The sequence below is a fragment of the Rutilus rutilus genome (genome assembly GCF_951802725.1).
Source record: "Rutilus rutilus genome assembly, chromosome: 14".
NCBI lineage: Eukaryota > Metazoa > Chordata > Actinopteri > Cypriniformes > Leuciscidae > Rutilus > Rutilus rutilus.
In genome coordinates, this window is record NC_140219.1 from 2,610,095 (window position 1) to 2,634,778 (window position 24,684).

Genomic DNA, 24,684 nt, shown 5'->3' on the forward strand with positions numbered 1-24,684 from the left:
TGCATTTATGTGATCAATAATACAGTAAAAACAGTGAAATATTATTACAATTTAAATATATAGTAAAGTGTAATTTATTCCTGTGATCACAGCTGAATTTTCAGCATCATTACTCCAGTCTTCAGTGTCACATGATCCTTCACAAATCACTCTAATATGAGGATTTGATGCCCAAGAAACATTTATGATTATTATCAATGTTGAAAACAGTTGTGCTGCTTCATATATTTGTGGAAACGTAAAATGATTCTTTGATGAATAGAAAGATATATATATATATATATGTGTGTGTGTGAGAGAGAGGGGCCGCCATCCTAAAATTTGAAAGGCATCTATCTTTTACAAACACCCAATTTATACACTGAAAAATTCATATGATAAATCTAAAATTTCTTTCTATTAAGTTAAATTATTATATCTTCCTTTCACTGACTATAGTAATGTACTGTTAAAATTATTCGGGCCCAAGCCCAAAGGGCGAAGGCCCTATTGTTTCCGGAAGGATTTTTTTTTTGCCACTTTTGGGGCCCTTAACATGCTCAAAAACTGTTGAAATTTTGCACACACGTCAGAACCTGCGGCCATCAGGGCCGGACTGAAGCTGGTACGCGGGCGTGGCAGGGGGGCTCGACAGCGCCCCCTGGAATGGTGTCTGAAAACTTGGTCCATAAATCAAACACGCTTGCATGTAATAATATGAAACTCAGTACACATATAGATCTCATCGGGCCGAACAACTTTCGTGCTCTAAGTTTTACACCAGCCCAACAGGAAGTCGGTTATTATACATTGTTTGGAAAACGCATACAATGGAATGTGAAATACTCCTCCTAGGGAATTCATCCGATCGCCACCAAACTCGGTGTGAATGAAGTCAAGACATCGAGGATGAATTGTTGCGAACGGATTTTTGATATCTCGAACGGTTTGACCGTGGCGAGGAAAACGAATTTATGGCGAATAATGGGACACAGGAAGTGTGTTATAATTTCTGCATACATTAACTGATCTTGATGAAACTTCAGCAGTGTGTTCGTTGTAAGAGGCCGATCAGATGGATGTGACTATTGTGAGTCAAAGTTATAGCGCCACCAACTGGCAGCAGGAAGTGTGTCACTTTCTAAATGCTTTTGACAAAAGTGGGGGGGTTAATTTTATGTACAGTCACAAAAATCAGTACGCATATTGGTCTCATCGAGTCGGACAATTTTCTAATTTACAGTCATTAGCTCCGAGCATCAGGAAGTCAGATATTTTGGTTTGAATGTTGATTTCTTTGCAAAATCAGCCTCTGAATTTTTACCCACTCCTCTTAAGTGGTTTATTTTATTCCCACCAAACTTTTTCAACATGATGAAAATACATTAAAGATGGTAAATTGTAAACAGATAATAAATATCTAAAACAGTTTTGTTATGGCGAGGGATTAATGTAAAAAAAGGAAACACTAAAAGCCTCATATCTTCTAAAAATTGTATATAAAATTATACAAATATCAGAACTAAACCCATTTTATTATTTTTTTTTTCAATTTAATAATTGTTTAAGTTTAAAAACATCCAGAATGTTTTTTTAGTCCAAAAATAAATCAATTATGTCATTCATAGTGCTATACTGCCCTCTTGTGTTCAAAATCAGGTAGGCCTATTGTATCTATATAAAAATATACTAGGTATGTGACGGTGAGAATATTTTAACGCCAGTTAATCAACGTGTGACACCGCTAGGGGCTTTTGAATCGCTAACTTAAAAACGAAAGTAAAATATGTTCGTCCGCACTGACATGGATAACGGTGCGGAGCAGAGCGAGCGTTTTCAATGAATTCCTATGGAAGTAGGAATAAACAAAAAAAAACGTTGACTCTGTTCTGCTCGTTCCTCACCGTGGACGCGCACCGTTATGAATGCCCGTGCAGCCGTGAGCATTTTAGTTTAATTTTAAAATTAGCGCCATTTCGGGGGCAGATTGCTTGAATTTATTTTACAAAAGCACAATGTTGTGTTTTATTTCGACTGTACACAAATATAAGTTAACACTATATATATATATATTTTTTTTTTTTTTGTAAGTGACAAGACAGATAATATTACTTATCTTATATATATATATATATATATATATATATATATATAGTTACATTTATATATATATATATAGCTGCGAGCAGCAATGGAGGGCCCAAGCCGGTGAACTAAAGGCACCAGGGTGGCGGTGCCACCGGCTTGGGCCCGCAATCGCTGCTCGCAGCTATATTTTATATATGTATTTATTTGTTTTGATTTTTAGTATTATTTTTAAATCAAAATGTTTATATATATATATATATATATATATATATATATATATCAAAAAAGTTTAATGATCTTTTAATTTAATGTAATATGTTTAATAGATTAATAACTAACTCATACTTTTGTATTTTAATCACATTTTATTGATTCATTTTAATCAAACTTTCATTTATTATAAATGTATTTTCTTTTTCTTTCTTTTTTTTCCAGTTTTCTCGTGACTTTTCCCCAGTCTCCAGTTTGAAAACCCCCAATATCTGAATATACATGAAATCATGCTTATATGTATTACAAATATTTTTTAAATTAAATATTTATTTTTAGTACATTGAGTTAATTTTGAATCAACATATTAACACTTGCAAAAGTCGTCATTGCAGGATAGATCTCATCAGGGTAAATAGAGAACAGGAAAGCGAGTGCGCACACACACACACTCAGAACACATGAGTCAGTACCAGCAACTATGAATCCATGTCCACGCGGAATGATCTCATTAAATGCATGATTAACAGCATGATTAATGAAAAACTGCACTGTATCGTTTCCATGCCAACTGGATAATCACTGTACTCATGACCTCATATCCCGAACTTCAGGAGCTCATACTGTACAAATAGGAAATTATATCTGGGCAAAATAAATTGAAGCTCATTTTTAGGCCTAAGATTGTTTTGTATTGTGACGTTTTCCCCATGATGTTTGATTACTGTAATGCAACCAAAAAACAAACAAACAGAAAAAGGTTAAGAAGGATTACAGCAAACACTCGGAAGAGAACATCATTAGAATTTGGGGATAAAATGTGCTTAACTTTCACAAAATTATATTGCAAAGCATAAAAATCTCACAAACACAAAATGTCCTAAACGTATTTCACCCCAAAATCAAAACAAGTCACACGAAATTATATTTTATATATTATAATATATACATACTTCAACATATACATTTTTAAAAAGATGGATGGACAGAATGATAGAACTCACACACACACACACACACACACACACACACACACACACACACACACACACACACACACACACACACACACACTCACACTGATGGAGGAAGAGCTGAAACACACTCTCACACACACACACACACACACACACACACACACACACACACACACACACACACACACACACTGATGGAGGAAGAGCTGAAACACACACACACACACACACACACACACACACACACACACTCACACTGATGGAGGAAGAGCTGAAACACACTCACACACACACACACACACACACACACACACACACACACACACATGGAGGAAGAGCTGAAACACACACACACACACACACACACACTCACACTGATGGAAGAAGAGCTGAAACACACACACACACGCACATGCACACTCGCACACTCACACGCTCACACTCACACAAACACTCTCTCTCTCTCTCTCTCTCTCTCTCTCACATACACACACACACACACACACACACACACACACACACACACACACACACACACACACACACACACACACTAACCCTACCCCTAAACCTGCCCAACACACACACACACACACACACACACACACACACACACACACACGTCACTCACATTGATGGAGGAAGAGCTGAAACACACACACACACTCACACACACACACACACACACACACACACATCACTCACACTGATGGAGGACGAGCTGAAACACACACACACACACGTACATGTACACTCGCACACTCACACACACACACACACACACACACACACACACACACACACACACACGCTCACACTCACACACGCTCACACAAACACTCTCTCTCTCTCTCTCTCTCTCTCTCTCTCTCTCTCTCACACACACACACACACACACACACACACACACAGTCACAGGAAATCATTCTGCTGCTCAAACAGACGCAAACAGAGTCAACGTGAAATTACTGCAAAGATAATTAAAACTAATGGTTTAAAACTGCATTGTGAAAAGCTGCTCAAACGAAATGAATAAAGATTCTGTGTTTCTTTTGCGTAATCCAGATTTAAGTCATTTAAAAGATTAAAATAAACAAAAATGTCCTCAAAATCAAACACTGACATGTGTTAAACCTACCATGCAGAGGCTCAGCAATACGCAAAATTAATAAAAAAAAAAACAGGCTGAGTAGAAAATTTTTAAAATACACTACCATTCAGAAATGTTGAATGTAGAATTCAAGAAACTTTTATTTTACAAGGACACATTAAATTTATCAAAAGACATTTATAATGTTACAAAATATTATTTTTCAAATAAACACTGTTCTTTTGAACTTTCTATTCATCAAAGAATAATGAAAAATAAAATGTATTTCAGTTTCCCCAAAAATTTCTTGAGCATCAAATCCTCATATTAGAGTGATTTCTGAAGGATCATGTGACACTGAAGACTGGAGTAATGATGCTGAAAATTCAGCTTTGATCACAGGAATAAATTACACTTTACTGTATATTCACATAGAAAACAGCTGATTTACATTACAATAATATTTCACAATTTTTACTGTATTTTGGATCTAATAAATGCAGCTTTGGTGAGCAGAAGAGACTCTTTCTCAAACATTTTAAATGGTAGTGTATGTCTTTATAGTTTTAGCATTTCTAATGCCTTGCAATTTTGAAGGCACACTAAACATTATGGATCGGCATAATGACTGAACCCATATTTAATGTTGCATGGGTTTGAATTTTTCTTTCTTTTGCATAGTTTGTCATGCAACCTTCCCTTTATCTGACTAACTTCTATCAAGTCACCAAAATATGATGTTTTAGACGTCGACAACAAAAGATATATATAGGAAGCATTATCTCCTTCCTTTCAAAAACACAATGCGATATTCCAAAGAAAAATACTTTAATCTCTCATCGAAATATGACCCCTTCCTTTTTCAATAACAGATAAATAACAGCCACTTTTCTACAATCCAATGCATTTCCAAGAAGGAAAAAGTTTTTTTGTTGTTGTTGAATATCTTGTTTCGCTCAGAAATGTCACTTCACAGAAGAACTCTTTAAATCAAGAAGTCAATCGTGCCGTTGAAGTTTAAAGGAGTGGTGTAATGCCCTTTTCACAAGATGTAAAATAAGTCTCTGATGTCCCCAGAGTGTGTGTGTGAAGTTTTAGCTCAAAATACCCCACAGATATTTTTATATAGCATGTTAAAATTGTCACTTTTTGAGGGTGAGCAAAAACACACCGTTTTGTGTCTGTCCCTTTAAATGCAAATGAGCTGCTGCTCCCGGCACAGGGGGCGGAGCTTCAAGAGCTTGTGTCCTTTTACCTCACACACACATGCACTGAAAATTTCAAAAACTTTTAGCCTTTTATGATCAAACCGGAGTCAGAAAGATGGAGAGACTCAAGAAGAAGTGACAACATGTAGAAGCAACAGGACATTTCTGAAAGGTTAGTTGATGAATTTATGTAGCTTATGTGTAGTTATCTTCTAGTCACTGATTAGCATATTCTGTCTTGATAATCTATAAATCGCGTTCAGGGGGCGGGGTTTATGTAAAATATAGGGTTGGTGATGTCACTAACCCGGGAGGAATGTGGTGTAGTCTCTACCAGCCGTTTGTTGTAGTCCTTAAAAAGAGATTTCTATAAAAGCAAATATCTCCCTTTGCTTTGAACTTTGAGCGTCGTAACTTTGCAGATGTTGTTTATGCTCAAACAGCAACATTACACACTAACTAAAGTTAGAAAAGTCAAATCATAATCAACCACCCCTTTAAAAATACAGTTCTGATTGTCTGTAATTGTAGTCAAGATGAACATGTGCAATTATGAAGTTGAGTTTGAGAAAGAAAGATGCATATGCGTATCTAAATACGTGCATAATTACGAATCTGGAGAATAACAAGAGAAATCATGACATCTCAGACAACTGACTCATATATTTCCATATTAAAACAGTCTGACAAACAAGTGCATTAACCACTAGACTGTGTATTTCATTATCAAAATTAAAGGCCACAAGCAAAAAAAAAAAAAAAAAAAAAAAAGCAAAAGAAAAGAAAAGCATAATAATAAATTAAAAAGGGCAGAACATTATGATTTCTTGTCCTGGTCATTTGAATAATAGATAACAGAAAATGGGTTGGAAATGAGGCAACAAGCAAATTGCATTACACGTCTCTGGCCTCCATTAGCTAAATAAAAGCATTTTTGAAGATTTGCCATGAAAGAACGGAAAAGTCACAACAGCACAAACCGTTCCAGAACTTTCCCTGACCTTCAGCATTTCCAGCGCATTCTGCTTCCTAACGTCATACCTCACGCCACATTTTCATCAAAATATACAGCGAGTCTTTAAAGGATTGGGTCAAAAGGCACTTTTCACAGTCGGAAGCGTCTTACGGAAACACAATGACTGTGTTCGCTTTCCCATCATGCGTTTGTTATTCTGCACGACTGCCATTTTTCAAAGGGCCGGCGTTTCCCTTCTAGGCTATTAATTCATATTCAGAGCTCTTTTACTTCTATTAATGATGAGCAAATCCTCTCGGGGAAATCGGGAAGTATGCACTCCAACATGTGAGCTGTTAGATCTCACGAGCTAATCAAACTCGAGAGGGGTGAGATTGTGAAGACGTAAAATATCATGCATAAAGATTTGCTTCAAATATTTACAAGGCAATCATGCACACGGCAGATTTCAATACCTGAGTGCCTGCGCTCACTCGCATCTGATGCTTCATCCTAAACAAACAACTCCAGTAAATGACGGGGTGGATATGCTGGAAATGAGAAGTGGTTTCGTTCAGGATCGTGTTCTCCTATAACAACATTAATCATATCCCACAGTCACAGCGCTAATAAGCTGAAACGTTCCGAATGGAAACGCCTCGCCAACAACAGTGACTTTGTGTTTGACATTTCAGCAAAAAAACTAATCATTTTTAGAGACGCCTTTCAGAAAAATACACTGATACTGTACATCATCACAGGCTTCAGTGTTGAAGAAAAACACGCTTTAAATCGCAGATCATGTGCACAAGATATGGAGTATAGGGTCTAAAAAGTAAGAGATCACGTAAAAAAAAACAAAAAAACATCTTCATTTAATTGTTGGCGTTTAGAATAATTGAAAACAAAGTTATATTTCTAGGTGACTAATTAAAGGATTATTTCACTTAAAAAAAAAAAAAAATTGCTGATAATTTACTCACCCCGATGTCATCCAAGATATCCATGTCTTTCTTTCTTCAGTCGAAAAGAAATTAAGGTTTTTGAGGAAAACATTCCAGGATTTGTGCAACTTCAATGGCAACCAACTATTCCAATGTTGAAAGAAGGTTCAAATGTCCGTCTCAATGCAGCTTCAAAGTCTCGACACGATCCCAGTCGAGAAATAAGGGTCTTATCTAGCGAAACGATCGGCCATTTTCTAAAAAAAATATATATACTTTTTAACCACAAAAGTTAGGGAAGGGCGAAACATGTCATATCATTTTCTCCTCCAACTTCAAAATCGTCCGACACCTTTGTTTTAATTCATTATTATTATTATTATTATTTTCTTTGAGACCTTTCCAATGTGATGACATAATGCGTGGCACATCTCAGAGATGGTACACGATGAGCATTTGTGGTTAAAAAGTATATATATATATTAGAAAATGACCGATCGTTTCGCGAGATAAGACTCTTATTTCTCGACTGGGATCGTGTCGAGACTTTGAGAGTGGCATTGAGAGGGACATTTGTGGTTAAAAAGTATATATATTTATATTTTTTAGAAAATGACCAATCGTTTCGCTAGATAAGACTCTTATTTCTCGACTGGGATCGTGTTGAGACTTTGAAGCTGCATTGAGACGGACATTTGAACCTTCTTTCAACATTGGAATAGTTGGTTGCCATTGAAGTCCATTCTGTGTAGAAAAATCCTGCAATGTTTTCCTCAAAAACCTTCATTTCTTTTCGACTGAAGAAAGAAAGACATGGACATCTTGGATGACATCGGGGGGAGTAAATTATCAGCAAAAAATGTTTTGAAAGTGAACTAATCCTTTAAATATGCACTACTTTTCAAAAGTTTGGGATTTTTCAACAAGGACACATTAAATTGATCAAAAGTTACAGTTAACACATTTATATTGCTACATAAAATATGCATCAGCACAACTGTTTTCAACACTGATAATCATCATAAATGTTTCTTGAGCATCAAATCATCATATTAGAATGATTTCTGAAGGATCATGTGACACTGAATATACATTCAAATGCATTATTTCACTGTTTTTACTGTATTTTGGATCAAATAAATGCAGCCTTGGTGAGCAGAAGAGACTTCTTTAAGAAATCTTGCCAACCCTTTTGAAAGATAGTAGTAAACGAGATTCTTGTGATGTATTCATCAAATCATATCATGTTTTTCAGTACAGCTGTCATTAATGCAAAAAAAAAAACAAAAAAAACAAAGACATTCTCAAAGTCATGTCATTTTTTCTGCTGACAATATCTTATAATGAATAAAATAAAACCCAGCAAAACAGAAGCACGTTCACCAGTGATCTCAGAGTTAGAGAGCTCCGACAAAAGCTCGTCTCTTTCATCAGAAACAGCCTCATCAGAGGTTTTGTCGTCGTGCCAAAGCATATAATATCCACTCAGAATAATCTGGCATATTCTCGACGTGTTTGCAATGCATATAATGCCTCAGATGAAAAGCGCAGTTCTTTGTAAAAATGTCCCTTTGGCATAGAGTGAAATCTATTCAAAGGGGTCGGTCTAAAACGCTAAACTGAAACGTATGAATTTGTTTGTTGCATTAAACGACCAGCTTCGCTTTGTGCACCAGATCAGACTCGACAAACCAAGCGAATTTGCATTTCAAAGACCGGTTTGTTACATATCTAATTACACACAGGTAGAAACAGGGTCAAGGAACCATGGCAACACCTGCTGGAGGAAGAACACACCGTCACGAGTCCAACCGGGACTCACATCAGGAGAGAGAGAGAGAAAACACACCTTTTATTCAGAAGCTCAACATATGAGGCAAAACAAGAGAGCCACATCGAGAAACTGTGGGCATCCCTAGTCAAAAAAGTCAGGATTCACAATGCAATTTCAATCAATCCTTAAATCAGTCGTACAGGATAAACTGCAGTTTTGATTCTTCATGCTTTTGGATTTTATTGGATTTCTTGCCACTAGACAGCAGCGTTATTATAATGAACTGAAGCCTGGTGACACCTAAAGTTATTTTAATGCATTAGTAGTGATGCATTGCACCTTGTCATGCGTTGCATAATAACTGCAACCACAGGTATAACAGATTATAAAACTTATCCATTCATTTATACGCACTGGAACAGGGAATCTATTTGAATGCATTTTAACTTTGGTTACAATTATTTATGAAAATATATAATGCATTATAATGGCCCTAATAATACATGAAGGCTTTATGTAAAGTGTTACCAAAAAAACGAAATAAAATATATAAAACCTTAAACTAAGTTAACTTCAGCTAGTTGTCAATGCAACATTTCTCATTTTCATCTAACTTTTCATAACTAAAACTGATATGTTAGAGGTCCTACATGAGCATTTTATTCTGTTGGCATAATAATACTAATAATATTTCTATTGCATATTGCATCATAATAGTCCAATTGGGGGAAATTCTTTTTGTTTTGTGTTCTATTGGAATAATGTAAAATTCCAGACATTCCAACAGTAAAGGAATAATATAACCAGCATTCCAATTGGAATTCTGTAAAAAAAAAAAAACATTTAAATAATTGTTTCACTGTTTATTTAATCACCAGTTTGTGGTTTTAAGTGTTGTCGGTAACCTCTAATGAAGACGCTAGACTCGAGGATAACTCCGGCAACTGACATGTTCACTGTAAAAAATTAGCATGATTTTAACGGTAAAAGACTGTAAAAATGCTACAGTGAAAAACTGTTAATTGGTTAACAGTTATGTTAACCAATTAATCCAAATGGATGTTAATCCATTTGGGGATATTTAATTTAATTAATCAATCAACAGTACTATTGATCAGCATTACCAAACGTGGACGTTTTCCACTAGAAACAAACATTGATGTATTATTTTAATTTAATACTGTGAAGCTGCTTTGATACAATCTGTATTGTGAAAAGCGCTATATAAATAAACTTGACTTGACTTGACTTAACAGAAAGTTTCCGTACTATATACGGTAAATAACTGTGATAGATCTAACGGTACATTTAATTTTACTGTAAAATACCGTTAAATTTACAGTTTTTGAAAGTGAAAAAGAACAACTCATTGTATAATTTACAGTGAAAAAAACGTAAATTGACATTCCCACAATTCCCTGCGTGACGCTTCACATTTGATCTATTTTTGTTAAAATAACTATGTTTCTTCATAGTTTTCTTAGTTTGTTCTAATCAGTTATGTACATTAGGGTTTTATGTTACATTTAATGTTGTTAAATTAATGTTTATTGCATTTTTTAAATTTCATGTGTGTTACCATGATGGTGTTTAATGTTTGTGAATGACACTGTGCAGCTTCTATTATATTAGTATTACATTTCTTGTGGAAAAGCTGCTTGATCTTTGAGCTTTGATTGATCATGTGACTCTCATCACTGCTGTGATTGTTGGTTATCAGTGTATTACAATGGTACAAAACAGATATTAATACTCAAATAGGACGCTAAATTCACATTTACGGTTTATTACTGTAAATTTTAAGTTAAGTCTGTAAAACCAATAACGTTGCTACCGTATTTTTGACGGTAAAGTACTGGCAACCACAGCTGCCGTTTTTTTACCGTAAAAATCACGGTTTAATTTTTTACAGTGTTGGACATCAAATGTGTTTCAGCTGAACATGTTCTCCGATTACTCTGGAACAACATGATTCAGAAACACTAATCGTATCCCACGATGTTCAGTCTGATGGGTAACGCCTGTCATTTCAGTGTCGCCAACAGCAGATGCTTTCTGTCTGAACATCAGGGATGAAGCCATTACAAACAAATCATGAGACGTCTCATTTTAGACCTTTCAGAAGGGATTATCCTGTTGGGTATCTTTATAGTCCTACCTGTTAGAATACTAGTACAAAATTATGATTGGTTCTAAATCATAACACACACTCACACACTTCTCATATTTTTTTTTTTCTCAGTTCATCACTTCTTTTCTGTAAAACAGATCCTTTAGGGTCATTCGCTTCCCAATTGCAACAAAAATTCCAGCAGAATCCTGAACACAAACCTTTTTGACTAGAGATGAACTGGGAATACAATCAATCAGGAAGGTCAAAAACAAAAAACAACTTACATGATGCATATGTCTATCACGTTTACCTTCTCATATGTTCTTTTTGCTCAGTTGGTAACTTCTTTTTGTTTTGTGCCCTGCTGGAATACTGTAAGAAAATCAGGATCCTTTAGGACAGATTCCAAACTATGACAAAAATTCCAATAGGAATCCTGTACACACAAACCTTTGGGATTTTGACATGGGATGAACCGAGAATACAATCAATCAGTCAGTCAAGTAAGGTCAAAAACAAATGTTGCACATAATCCTTTCAGCACGTTTACCTTCTCACAGGTTTGTCCTGTAGTTTATGCACAACTGAGAGACGAATAAAAAGTACATTAGGCAACTATAAATAAACGTGCCAATTGCAAGTTCAGCGTGATTGTCAGTGCAAAACGGTTCCTCGTGTATAGCTCTCCTCTGCTATTTGCTGCTCTCTTCTCCAGGGAATATGTCATCGTACGCAGGAGGCATCTCGCTGTGAAGCGGGTATGAGAACGGGTACGAGTGATTAAGCTCCGGATTGGTGGGCGAAAAGCCCGGTAACTCCATGCACGGGTGACCCCTGCTCTGCACCTCTCCGTCCGCCTCGTCCAACGCGTGAAACACCCCCAGGTTGATGTAGGACACCGGCTGAAACTCCGTTACCGTGAAGTCTCGCTCCTCGTTGAGGATAATGCGCGCGCTCCGACGCTGCGTCCTGCGTCTCCGGCGAAACCGCGCCGCGTGGTAACGCTTAATAATAATCAGGTTCATCAGCCCTAGCAGGCACTCCAGAGTGTTAAGTACAGTGGAGACCACCAGACCCCGCTGGTACACCTTGAGCCCATCGCACGCCGGGTTTACATCCACAGAGTCCGCGCAATAGTGCGCGTATTTCCTCTCCACCAGGGACACCGTATCGCCATCCACCACCGCGCCCGAAAACGCAGTGAGAACCCCTAGAAGAAACACTAAAATCCCAAAGAGGAAGAAATTCGCACATCTGGGCTTCCCCCTGCAAAAGACCAGCGCAACTCCCATCAGAACCTGCCCGACAGCCACTAAAATGCCCGAGTAAAACGCGCCGGCCGCGGTGCCCAGGTGGAAGTGCGCTCGCACCCTGGAGCCCAACGCGATGCATTTGAATCCCACGATCACCGCGCTCACGGCACACACGAAAAGCACACAGCTGGAGACGATAGTGCACAGTCCTTTGCCACTCAGCTTCATTATAATCCTCCTCTGCCTCCTTCATCCTCCTTTGTCCTCCTCGTCGGCTCCTCTGGAAGCGCTGTCGGTTGGTGACATGACTCGCCGGTGTTTGCGCTTCGCTTCTAGGATCTCCGACTCGCGCTTATTAATTATGGATATGCTCCTTCTGCGGTAACGGCCCCCTAAATCCAACCCAGAGGTGGTGGTCACCTTCATGACCCTGTCGCTCCATCCATCGAGACCCCGAAGGAGATGAAGCGCATCCCTCGCGTCTGATGCTGGAGAGAGAAGAGTCTCTCTCTCTCTCTCTCTCTCTCTCTCTCTCTCTCTCTCTCTCTCTCTCTCTCTCTCATGCAGCACTGAGACTGAACATATGCTGGAGGCTGGAGATCAGGGGAAAGCGCTCCGACCCCTACTGGTCTCACTTACCAACTACTGAATGTGTCACACAGTGTTGCTCGTGTTGTCACGCTTATAAATTACCGTCTCAGTTTAAAAATAACAACAGTAACAGCGTGTCATCATCAGGCGCTCTAAATATACACAGTCAAAACAAAAATTATTCAGACACCAGTGATTTTTAATATATTTTTTTAGTAGTGGGTGCAGGACACTATATAGAGTATAGAAAAATAAAGCAAACTGTGACATATTATACCCATAAATTCTTCATACTACCAGTAACGTATACAATTTTCGGACCAAATATTATTCAAACACTTTGAGCTGATCATGTTTTGCTGAAGTGTTTTGTCTTTAATTGCTAATGCTCTTTTTACACACAGACTGAACACAATGAAGCATTGCTTGGTGATTGGTTGAGCTAAACTGGTATTATCTAATTGTGTAGTTAAATTTAACAGCTGACAGATATTCAACATAATTCATGTGTGAGACAGTCTAACAGAAGGACGGACAAAACCAGCCAAATATCAACTGAGTTCTGCTCATATTTCATTACCGTTTTCTAAACTATAGCGAATAAACTGTGAGAAAGTGAGACATGTAGAAGGTGTCTGAATAAATGTTGGTTTGACTGTATACTCATTGAAAATCTAGGATTTCTTTTTCTTTTCCATTTCAATTTCAATGTATTTACCTTAAGTTGCTTTAGATTAAAGCGTCTGCCAAATGCATAAATACAAAAGTAAATAAAAATTTTGAAACAAAGAAAAGTTATGAGCATTCTCAAATCAAACACGTACATTTTTCAATTGAACTTTTCACTCAAATTTGGACCACAAATGGTAGTTAATTCACAAATCAGAATACATTTTTTAAAATGCATAAAAGAAAAGTGTATATTTTACAAGTGTATATTTTAATAACTTTAGATATCAGGACTTGTTTTCTGAAAATGTGTGGAAATGAAGTGAGTTTATGCTTGAAAGAAGAAAAAATATCTGCCATTTGGGTCAGAAAAAAAAACTTATTTTCCTGACCCCATTGGCAGATGTTTTTCTCTGGTTTCAAGCATAAACTCACTTCATTTCCACACATTTTCAGAAAACAAGTCCTGATATCTAAAGTTATTTTGCTTCTCCGTTAAATGTATCTTGATTTAAAACGTTTATATATTTGTATATATACATTTTTTTTTTTTTTTTTTTTTGCAGTGTTGATGGTTCGGCATCATAAGTTTTTCTCATTTTTAATCACTAGCAGACCTGCAGTGTGATGGGGAATTTCACAACAGAATTAGAACAATATCAATCTAGTCTTTCAAATAATGTTAGGGTCATTAGAGCTGCATGGAAAATTATGATAAACTAATCAGCAAAATGCTGTTTAAAACAGTTTGAGAAGTTTTAGCACACCACACCGTGCATGTGTAATCACTAAAGGTTTGCCAATTATGAAACTTGATATGAAATGTCAAAAAAATCGTACATGTCCTACAATCTTTTTCATAATTCAGACAGGAGTGTTTTCATGGGCTTCAACGCCGTCTCTAATGCACCTATTTGCCAAATGTGAAGCAGTCGCCACAGATGCTGTGTTTCTCAGAGCAGGACCTGTTCTTCAGGCTGTGTGGATCTCCAGCGAGTCTCTGCGTCAGTCACCTCTAAAACACAGTCTGATGTGCAGATGATTCATCTTTTACGGGCTCTTTAGAGCAGACGTGTCCCGCATGCGCAACCACACACATCCTATTTTAGGGAGAGCCTTGTGTGTCGCAGCAAGTGATGTTGAAAGGTGTTTGATGGCAGTGGATTTTCATCTGCACACACACACACACACCCCAGAGATGGAGGTGCAGATGGAAAAATGACTCTTTGTCTCACAAATGAGCATGTTGCACCAAATCTGCATGAACACATTGAGCTCTGCTGCTTCTAGAGTCGTGCTTTTATATCATACGGAGCGTGAATGAAAACTCCTACCCAAGCCAAGAGTGAAATAAACATGTACAGTGCAGGAACGTTTGGATTGTACAGCAGTTCATGCACTTTGCAACTTGTTAAAACTGTAATGATGCTTTTGGTAAATGAATGCAACCAGACAGTGCTGTAGCAGAATATAGTTATTCTTCACTCTCAGAAAGGTACAAAAGCTGTGGCGGTACCTTTTCAAAAGGTACACCTTTGTACCTAAAGAGTGCATTTAAGTCCCTCAAAGGTACATATTAGAACCCTTTCGAAGGGTCTATTAGGTTTTCATGCTTGAATGTTCAAAAAAACACCCTATTTTTTCACATATTCTCCATTGTTGCAGCTCCTTTCTTCCCAGTCTGTCAGTAACGCCATCGTAACTCACTGGGAAACTACCATAGTGCGACACATCGCTAGTTTCCCAAAACCGATGTTGTTCAACCATCAATGATGTCACGCAGGTGGAGGAGTAATAACTACTTTTAATGAATCCATTTGAGATCGAATTAATGCTAGATGTTTTGCTATAAATTATGGCCACGTCATCTGAGGACTATTTCTCATTTTTCTCAGTTATTTTGCTTTATTTCCAGATTCAATCATAGACTCGTTCTTACGCACTTGAGCACATGCGCACTGCGCTTTAAATCTCTTGACAAACTAAAAGACGTGAATGAAAATTGCATATATTTGAAATAAAAGATATACAGTAGATTGTACTGAATTGCTAGGATTTATCTTGAGCAAAATAGTTACCTGTAATGCCATAAATTACGGCCATGGCATGTCATGCAAACAAGAAACTATGCTTCTAAGCACCGCTCGAGAGCTGTCGTTCTCGATGATGTTTGGGAAATGTCCCGCCCCTTCCCATAACCACCAGTTTAACACATTGTGCTCTGATTGGTCGGCTGGATCAGTGTGTTGTGATTGGTCGAGCACTTCGAGTGTGTTTGGGAAATGTCCCGCCCCTTCCCATAACCGCCAGTTTAACACACTACTAACTAACTCAACCAGGCCCCGCCCCTTTATTCTGTGCATGAATTATTATAATGAGGAATATTGTGACGTGTTCGTTCCCGGGAGAAACTCAAGACTACAATGGAGGCGTTTCAGGAGTTCAGAAACACTGACACTGATATATAGAAGAACTCCCGCTGGAAGGATGAACGTGGAAAAAAGCACAATATCTCCTCTTTAAAGAAAAATATGGAGCTAAAAGTTCATTCGAAGTGACGTGAAGTTGAGAAGTGAAATTAACTCTGGTAATTTCAGGACTGGCTGATTCCCTCAAGCCCCCTGCCGAGAGGAGGGCTGTTTCTCCGTTCCCTGGAGAAACCAGTTTATCAAGCCAATACATACACAGTAAAACAGAGCAAATTATCCCCAAAAGCTCCAATCTGAACCATAGAACCGAACAATTATCTCTGCAATGCTGGTAATCACCGCAATTAAATGCTGTTCATGGGTGAGAGGCGTTCTCATGATTTCTGCACCTCATGCCGAGACAAAACACCACATCCAAGACTATGACGGATCATGAAAACGCTCCCGGTGCAAAACTCCCAAGACTCTGCATGTTGATGTTCTTTTAAACTAAAAAGAAAACAACTGCTCTTTCTTGTGCATGTTTCGTACATTTATACCGTAACGTGAAGTTTTTCTGACTAGAGCAGGATATTCAACAGAAATTCATTGGATTTTGAAAAGCCAGATTATGGATATTATGGCCATTGCAATAGTAGTCAAAATATCTTTCTTCAGTGTTTCACTGGTTGAGTTAGTTAGTAGTGTGTTAAACTGGCGGTTATGGGAAGGGACGGGACATTTTCCCAAACACACTCGAAGCGCTCGACCAATCACAACACACTGATCCAGCCGACCAATCAGAGCACAGTGTGCTTTTCAGAAGGAGGGGCTTCATAGAGACAGGAAGTAAACAGAGCGTTACTAGCCGCGTTTCCATCACCCTTCAAATTGCGCAAATTGAAATTGCGAATTGAAAATATGGCCAATGGAAACACGTCAATTTGGCAAAAACTCCCATTTATCGCAAAAACGTTTTTACGCTCGCATGAGGAGGTTTTTCAGGGAATTCGAAAAAGAAATATTTCGCTAAACTGCAATGGAAACAGTTCTTGCGCATTTACAGGTCAGCTGACGTAGATGAGGCGGTGTGTTTGGACAGAATACGAGACAGAGCTCTTTATTAAACTCATAAAAGACAGAAGAATTACAGGAATAATGGATTCTAAACCTCAAATAAATGCCACAATCACGACCTCGCAGCAGAAATGAGGGAGAATCACCCAGAAACACCTCATATGAGCCGCTCACAAGTATAATGAGGGTCTTTCCTTGTCATTAATGCTTGGAAAACACACATACGTCTCCTTCCATTAATAATAATGGCTAGTGCAGTGGCTGGGATATCGTACATAAACCTACAAACGTCCGTTGCCATGGTTTTTGGAATGATTTTACTTATCGCTATAGGAAAATTTGAAGTTTTAGTCGCATAACATCGGTTAATGGAAACACTGTCATTTCGCAATAGTTTTTTGTCGACATTTAGAAGAAAAAAAGACAAATTTTGCGCAAATCTGTAATGGAAACGCGCCTACTGACAGACTGGGAAGAGAGGAGCTGCAACAATGGAGAATATGAGGAAAATAATCAACATTCAAGCAGGAAAACCTGTTCTAGTAGAGCCTGAAACAACATCAAGACTCAGTAAAATGGTATAATATGGGCTCTTTAAAACTTTCCTCCAGCGTTTCTCAACGTTAGTACTTAGTATTAAATTTACATAGATTATGAGGTGAATATTTGCTTTTTCATCAGTACCTTATTTCATTAAAAAAGAGAGTGAGATGCACATTTTCACAGAGATGCAAATATGCAAAAGAGGGAGAAGAGACATGAAAAGTGTCCAAACACTGAAAATATTTCCCCTATTTTTCCTTTAATTTGAAATAAAAAAACTCCCTGGTGGCATTTATATGAACTCCAATATTTAGCCAGTATTTAATATTGAACATAATGAAACATGCGGGTAATTAGCAGTCGCCTTTTCATAATGCAATATCTGAACAATTTGTGGGAAATTTTAATAGCTATTTTTGGGGAGCGCTTAACATCTGTGTAACACACACATTAGAAAATGACCAGTATTCAAGCATGAAAATCTGTTGTAGTAGACATCGAGACTTTGTAAGAGTCTTTCAGAGAGTTATTTTGTTGAAAGATTATGAATAAACTTACTATCTTATTATTATCATTTTGCACATTGAAATGATGGACATGGCTCGGGTCTTACTACCATCCCATCCGAGTAAAGCTTCAAAGGGCTAAGAGTTAAGAACAGGGTTAGAGGACACTTCAAGCTTTTGGACAAGTTGTGAGCAATATCAAGAAATATATCTTTGTGTCTTAGAATCAGTAAGCCATGGCTTTGTCAACATATTTTTCCCTTTGTCTGCCAACTGGCCTAAACAACAGACAAACCCGATCCAAACAGGTAGTTTTATCAGTACTAACTTTTCTTTTCAAACATCATCAAACTCTTGTCAGTCTGACAAATACAACCCACAGCCAAACAAAACAGAAAGAGACATTTAAATATAATACATCTTCAAAAGACTTTATGATTTATGATAATTTATGAAATGCACCAATTGACAACAGCCTACAGCAGATGAATTATACTTGGTATAAGAATTGCTTATTCATATTAATATTAGTAATGAAAGTAGTTGTTTATTCTCAGCCTCACTCAGATTTATTAATTGGATTAAACCAAGATCAGGATTTATAGTTCAATTTGGACATTTAAGTAGCTTTTATAAACGTGCTTTAGACATACATTTCTAAATGTACATTACTGGTGTGCATCTTGAGACAAAACAACTGACTTATTTTAAGATTTATCAGTGCTTAAAGTGGGGTTTTCACCCAAAAATGAATATTCCCCCAAATTTCACAGATTAGGATTAAGATAGTCCCAGACTAAAATGTGTGTTTGAGCTGTTTTAACTGAGAACAACTTGCACTGGCATATCTTAAAATATATCAGTTGTTTTGTCTCAAGATGCACACCAGTAATGTACGTTTAGTAATGTATGTCTAAAGCACGTTAACTTAAATGTTCTACTTGAACTATAAATTCTAATCTTGGTTTGATCCAAGCCCTGTCTGTGAGAATAGGCCATTTCTTACTAACCCTCATGTCATTCCAAACTATGCATTTCTATATTTTGTGCAAAATAAAAGGACTAATTTTGAAGAATTGCATTGTGACTGAGCTCTTCCCCATGCAATTACAATGAAAGTGCACTGAGGCTTTCCGACTTCAAAACAACTGCAAAAACACCACAAACGTACCATAAAATCCATATGACTAAGTCATCTGAAGTCAGCAGGGTTGCGTAATATATATATACACTCAAAAAAATTATTCTTTAAACTAATTTAATTGAATTCAATTATGGACAGTGGTTCCACACAAGCAAACTCTTTTTTTATTAACATTAATGGATTTTTTTGAATCTATGTAAGCTCCTCGTGTCGTGACATTGACAACACAACTGAATGAGAAAGAATCTATGTGAAACAGTAATGTCCAACCAAATCAATGGAACTGCTTCCCTGTAACTTAAACCGGTTAAGTTTAGTGAACATGCTTACTTTATTTAAAACTGCACTGAAAAAAAAAGTGTGTTGGATTTTCATGATTTGATAGTGTGTACATCGGTCACTTTAGGTCATTAAATTGAATTTCTAGACTACAGCTAGTTATTAGCTAATAATAGCACTTATTAATATCTTAAATGCTAAGATTTATATGCTCCTTCAGCTAGACCTTATGCGCCAGAGAAACGAGGGCGCCGCCATCTTTAGAATATTGTCTCTGAACTTCCGGTTTTGCGGTCGCTCTGTATATCTCTATGGCATCGCTATCCAGGAGTAATTCGTTTTTGAAGTGGATTTACTTAATGTAAAGTTAATTAAAGTTATCATGAGGATTGTACTGTTTAAAGCAGATGTCTTAACAAATGTAAGTAAACCGGGAAGAATTTAAAACGAGCCGTTCGTTCTTAAACACGCAAGATCGCTGTGAAAATACAGACGGGAAACAATACACAAAGAGCGCTGCGCTGTTAAGGGGCGGGGCTACATAAGGTCTATAAAGAATAAACATATTAGAATCAGTCCACATCCTAACCAAATGCTCCACTCTTCTCCACAATGGTAACCCACTGCAATTTAAATGGTTCTAATAATTGCAATGTAATTGAACATTAAACACAATTACACACTATCAAGTCTTCCCCTTTTCTAATTTTCTCAAAAACACATAAAATAACACTTAATTTCAACATTTATTCTCTCTTAATTCAGCTATATGCAAAGCATGCTGGGAACCAACAAGCACCGCCCAGTTTCAGTTAATGCAACACAAATCATGTAATCCAACACAAACGGATTAAGTCAACTTTAAATGTTACATATTTAAGCAGATTGAACACAGTCAAATTAAGTTTGGACAAAATGTATAGCAATTGTGCTGCTTAAGCTCATTTTAATGAAGCAATTTGAACAAGCAACCAAAATATAGTTTTTTCAGTGTACTTGTAGTAATGTAATAGTTATTGTTAATAATTAATGTGTTATTTCCTTCAGCTGAGACACTTCAGACACGCACTGTTCAACATAATGGTTTTAAATTGCTTAAAATATGATTTAAATCCCTTAAAAAAGGAAAAAATACAGTTCAGTGCAACATGTGCAGTGCAAGTCTGTCAAATAGGCTACATAAAAGTATGATGAGAACATTATAAGTGTGTGTTTGGGACATGGCTTTTAATGGTGAGACTTTTGTCTGTGTAATTATGCTCTCAAAAATTATATTAAAATTTGAATTTAGATTTATCGGCTTTCAAATATAAAGAGTTATCGTTACCGAAATTTTCACATCAATGCATCCCTAAGAAATGTAACAAATTTTTTACTGATAATCATGACTTCCACCCTTTCTCTCCTTGGCACGTTCATGAGAGAGTTGTGGAATTTTATGAATTAAAATTTATTCACAAATCTTTTGCGGTTCTCAAGTTCAACCCACTGATTCAGTGATCTGGTCATAGCAGCCAATGGCTTTAAATTTCACTCTGTTTCTCACACAAAGCTGTCATACAACTTGATAAGATTTGGAATATAACAGACATTTGCAAACTATTTTTATCACATCTGAATGGTGCTTTTTGCGTCAATTTTAAGCTGGAACACGTCAGTACCCATTTATTATAATTGCATGGGAAAGAGTGAACAGAACAATTCGAGCGTGCTCTTCTCTTCTCCGGCACAGACGCTCATTGGCACATGGCAGAACCGGCAGATCTAAGAAATCCCAGGAGAAACAAACAGGAACCCGGAGACACAGACGTGCCAAATAACTAAACAACAACAGCGAGATCTCACTATTCAAAATCAGGAGGAACTGGAACAGGACTCAAGCTGGATGCATGCCTTCAAAGCAGAATTAAATGAAAAAGACTACAGTGTCTGGTGGCATGAGCACGTAAGATGTTTTAGACATATTTAGGGTATGAAATTTAATGCATTAAATAGAAAAAAATTCAAGTTGATTTGCAAATGGTGTTTCCAGAGCACTGCTATGAGGCTGTTAAAATCCTCAGTGGTTTTTACATTATATTTAACGCTTCATCCAAATGAGGATCATCAAAAGCAATTTATCACATAAAAGAGCCAAAAATACTCACAGTACTGTAATTGCAACTTTCTAGCATGTTTTGATTTTGGTTGCAACCCAGCAAAAATGTTATACAAATGTTCTAAAATATTATATTTCTGAATGTTCTCTCAAAACATCCAGTTTTTAAATCGTTTTTTCTTGGTTATGTGAACGTTAAGGGAACATTACATTTCATAATTTTGCAAACATAATGGGATTTTTTTACTTTTGAATATTCTCTGAATGTTCTGAAACAAGTAGTATCATTTTAGAAAAAGTTTAGGCAAACGTTTCAGCTAAAACCATAGCATAGATTTTTTTTGTGCTAACTTTTTTGACAACATAACAAACGTTACTGGAAGAATTTGTTCATAACTTTGAGAGAACCTTTCCACATTGTTAGCTAAAGTTCGAAGAACGTTCGCTGGTCAATTTTCATTGCAAAGTAACAAAAACTCCAAATAATTTGGAGATTCTTTCATGTCTAGATGAAACACAAACATGCAGGATGAATTACATGCCATAAAGTTCAATACTGTATGTTAGGGGTTTGTTTGAATCACTTACCCGATGTATGATCAATAATAACAGCGATGCTTTACTTAGCAAACACTCCTAATAATAGACGTACTCTTGTCTTCCTTCCTCATCCAAAGCAATTATGTGCAGTTTATTAATAACAAATTCACTCTCTCAAAAGGAGCAGCAAAGACTCGTTCCCTCCTCGACACACACTCATTGGATCTGACAGTCAACCAGAAGGTCAAGCCACAATGAAGGCAGAATGTATTTTATATTGATTAACTGTTTGGACTAATTATGTTACAGTGAATCGTGACAGAACCCACACAGGAGGAGGAGAAGAGACAACTCGACGTCCATATTAAACACGAATCAGAGATATTATATTCTGAATGCAAGACTTCCACTCTCCTCCAGGGGGCGTGTTATGTGCCACTAGCTGTAACAAACAGAATATCAAAAATAATAATGACTGTTTTCAAACACTCAAGAACCAGACAAACCCTCCCACCCAAACTCAGGCCATTGTTTGAGCCGATGTTGGGCCACTCAGACAAGGACATTTCTTCAACTAGTGGCACAGTTGTTTTGATGAAAATACAAACGTATAGTTAGTTTGGCTTCTCAATATGGTCTATAATTTTAAATGACAGCGTGAAGGAAGGAGAAAACCACAGTCTTCAAAATATAGGCCCAACAAGTATTATATAATCTGATGTCAAACAAAACTTTTAAAAGTATTTCTTCAGACTATCATGGACAGGTGCAAAGATTTAAAAACCAAGACACTGATCGGAAGAGGTAATGCAACATCAAGAACTTTTTTAATAACGCAAGAAGCATTTTTACACCCAAAGTGGTGATCTGAAAACCACTCACCCTCATGTTGACTTTCTTTCTTCTGCGGAGCACAGAAGACGACATCTTGAAGAGTGTTGGGAATCAAACATTTGGACCCATTGACTTCCATTGTGATATCTTCTTTAACATACCGTCATAAGAAAAGACATTTTAAGCAAGTTATTTTCTATTTCTTCAGAAAAGTGGTTGCGCATGCACATTGGTGCCCATTAACTTCCAATTTATGGAAGTGGAAAACCATCTTGCACTGGAGCATTACATATTTTTAAAAACCAAAACACTGATCTAAAGAACATATCCTACGATGCAACATAAAGAACTTTTTAATGTCCAAACACATAAAACCAACCCAAAGATCCTATAGACCTTATGTAGCCCCGCCCCTTTTCAGCGCCGCGCTCGTTGTCTTTTGACTTCCGGTCTGTATTTTCACAGCGATCTTGCGTATTTATGAATGTACGGCTCGTTTTAAAATCTTCCCGGTCGACTGACATTTGTTAAGACATCTGCTTTAAACATTACAATCCTCATGATAACTTTCGTTAACTTTACATTAAGTAAATCCACTTCAAAAGCTAATTACTCCTGGACAGCAATGCCATAGAAATATACAGAGCGACCGCAAAAACGGAAGTTAAAAGACAATATTCTAAAGATGGCGGCGCCCTCGTTTCTCTGGCGCATAAGGTCTACACACTCAAAGTAGCAATCTTAAAGGGATGGTCCATCCAAAACTTGAGTTTGTTCCAAATCTGTATGACTTTCTTTTTGTTCTTTGCAACACAGATGACATTTTGAAGAAGGTCAACAGTGGAGTCCATTGACTTACATCGCATGGACAAAAACATTGTCATTCCACAACAGACTTACAGTTCTGAAGAAACAACAGGGTGAGTAAAATACAGAATATTCATTTTAAGGTGCAAGTATAGCCCTCACAAACACGTTTTACATGAGTTTACATCTGTTTCACATGGGAATATTACACATGGTCAGCATAATTTTTTAACGTGCTTCACATATGATCTCATGGGTTTCACATGGAAATTTGACATGTGTTTCACATGTGATCTCATGGGTTATAACATGGGAATTTACATGTGTTTCACACAAAAATGCTCCAGAAGCACACATTTCCCACGTGCAAACATGGGATCTACCCACTTCACATGTGCTTTTAGCTTGTTTTCGCATGTACATGTGGTCACATTTGTTTTTGCACATGTGAAATTCGTGTGGCTTGTCTGTAAGGGCTTCACAGCATCCATCCTTAAACACATATTCATGTCACACCAACAACACTGTGGCCTCCCGTCCTCCCATTTCAAACTAACTTTCATCTCCATCAGCAGGGCTTTATATTCTATTAGTATT

At 37.1% G+C, this 24,684-nt stretch overlaps 1 protein-coding gene across 1 annotated transcript; it reads right to left on the reverse strand.

Moving 5' to 3' along the window:
• Positions 1 to 9,389: 9,389 nt before the first annotated feature.
• tmem271 (transmembrane protein 271) lies at positions 9,390 to 13,065 on the reverse strand. The gene has a single exon (XM_084430948.1). The coding sequence runs from the start codon at positions 12,817 to 12,819 to the stop codon at positions 12,031 to 12,033; it is 789 nt and encodes a 262-aa protein (XP_084287074.1). The 5' UTR covers positions 12,820 to 13,065; the 3' UTR covers positions 9,390 to 12,030.
• Between the last annotated feature and the right edge of the window lie 11,619 nt (positions 13,066 to 24,684).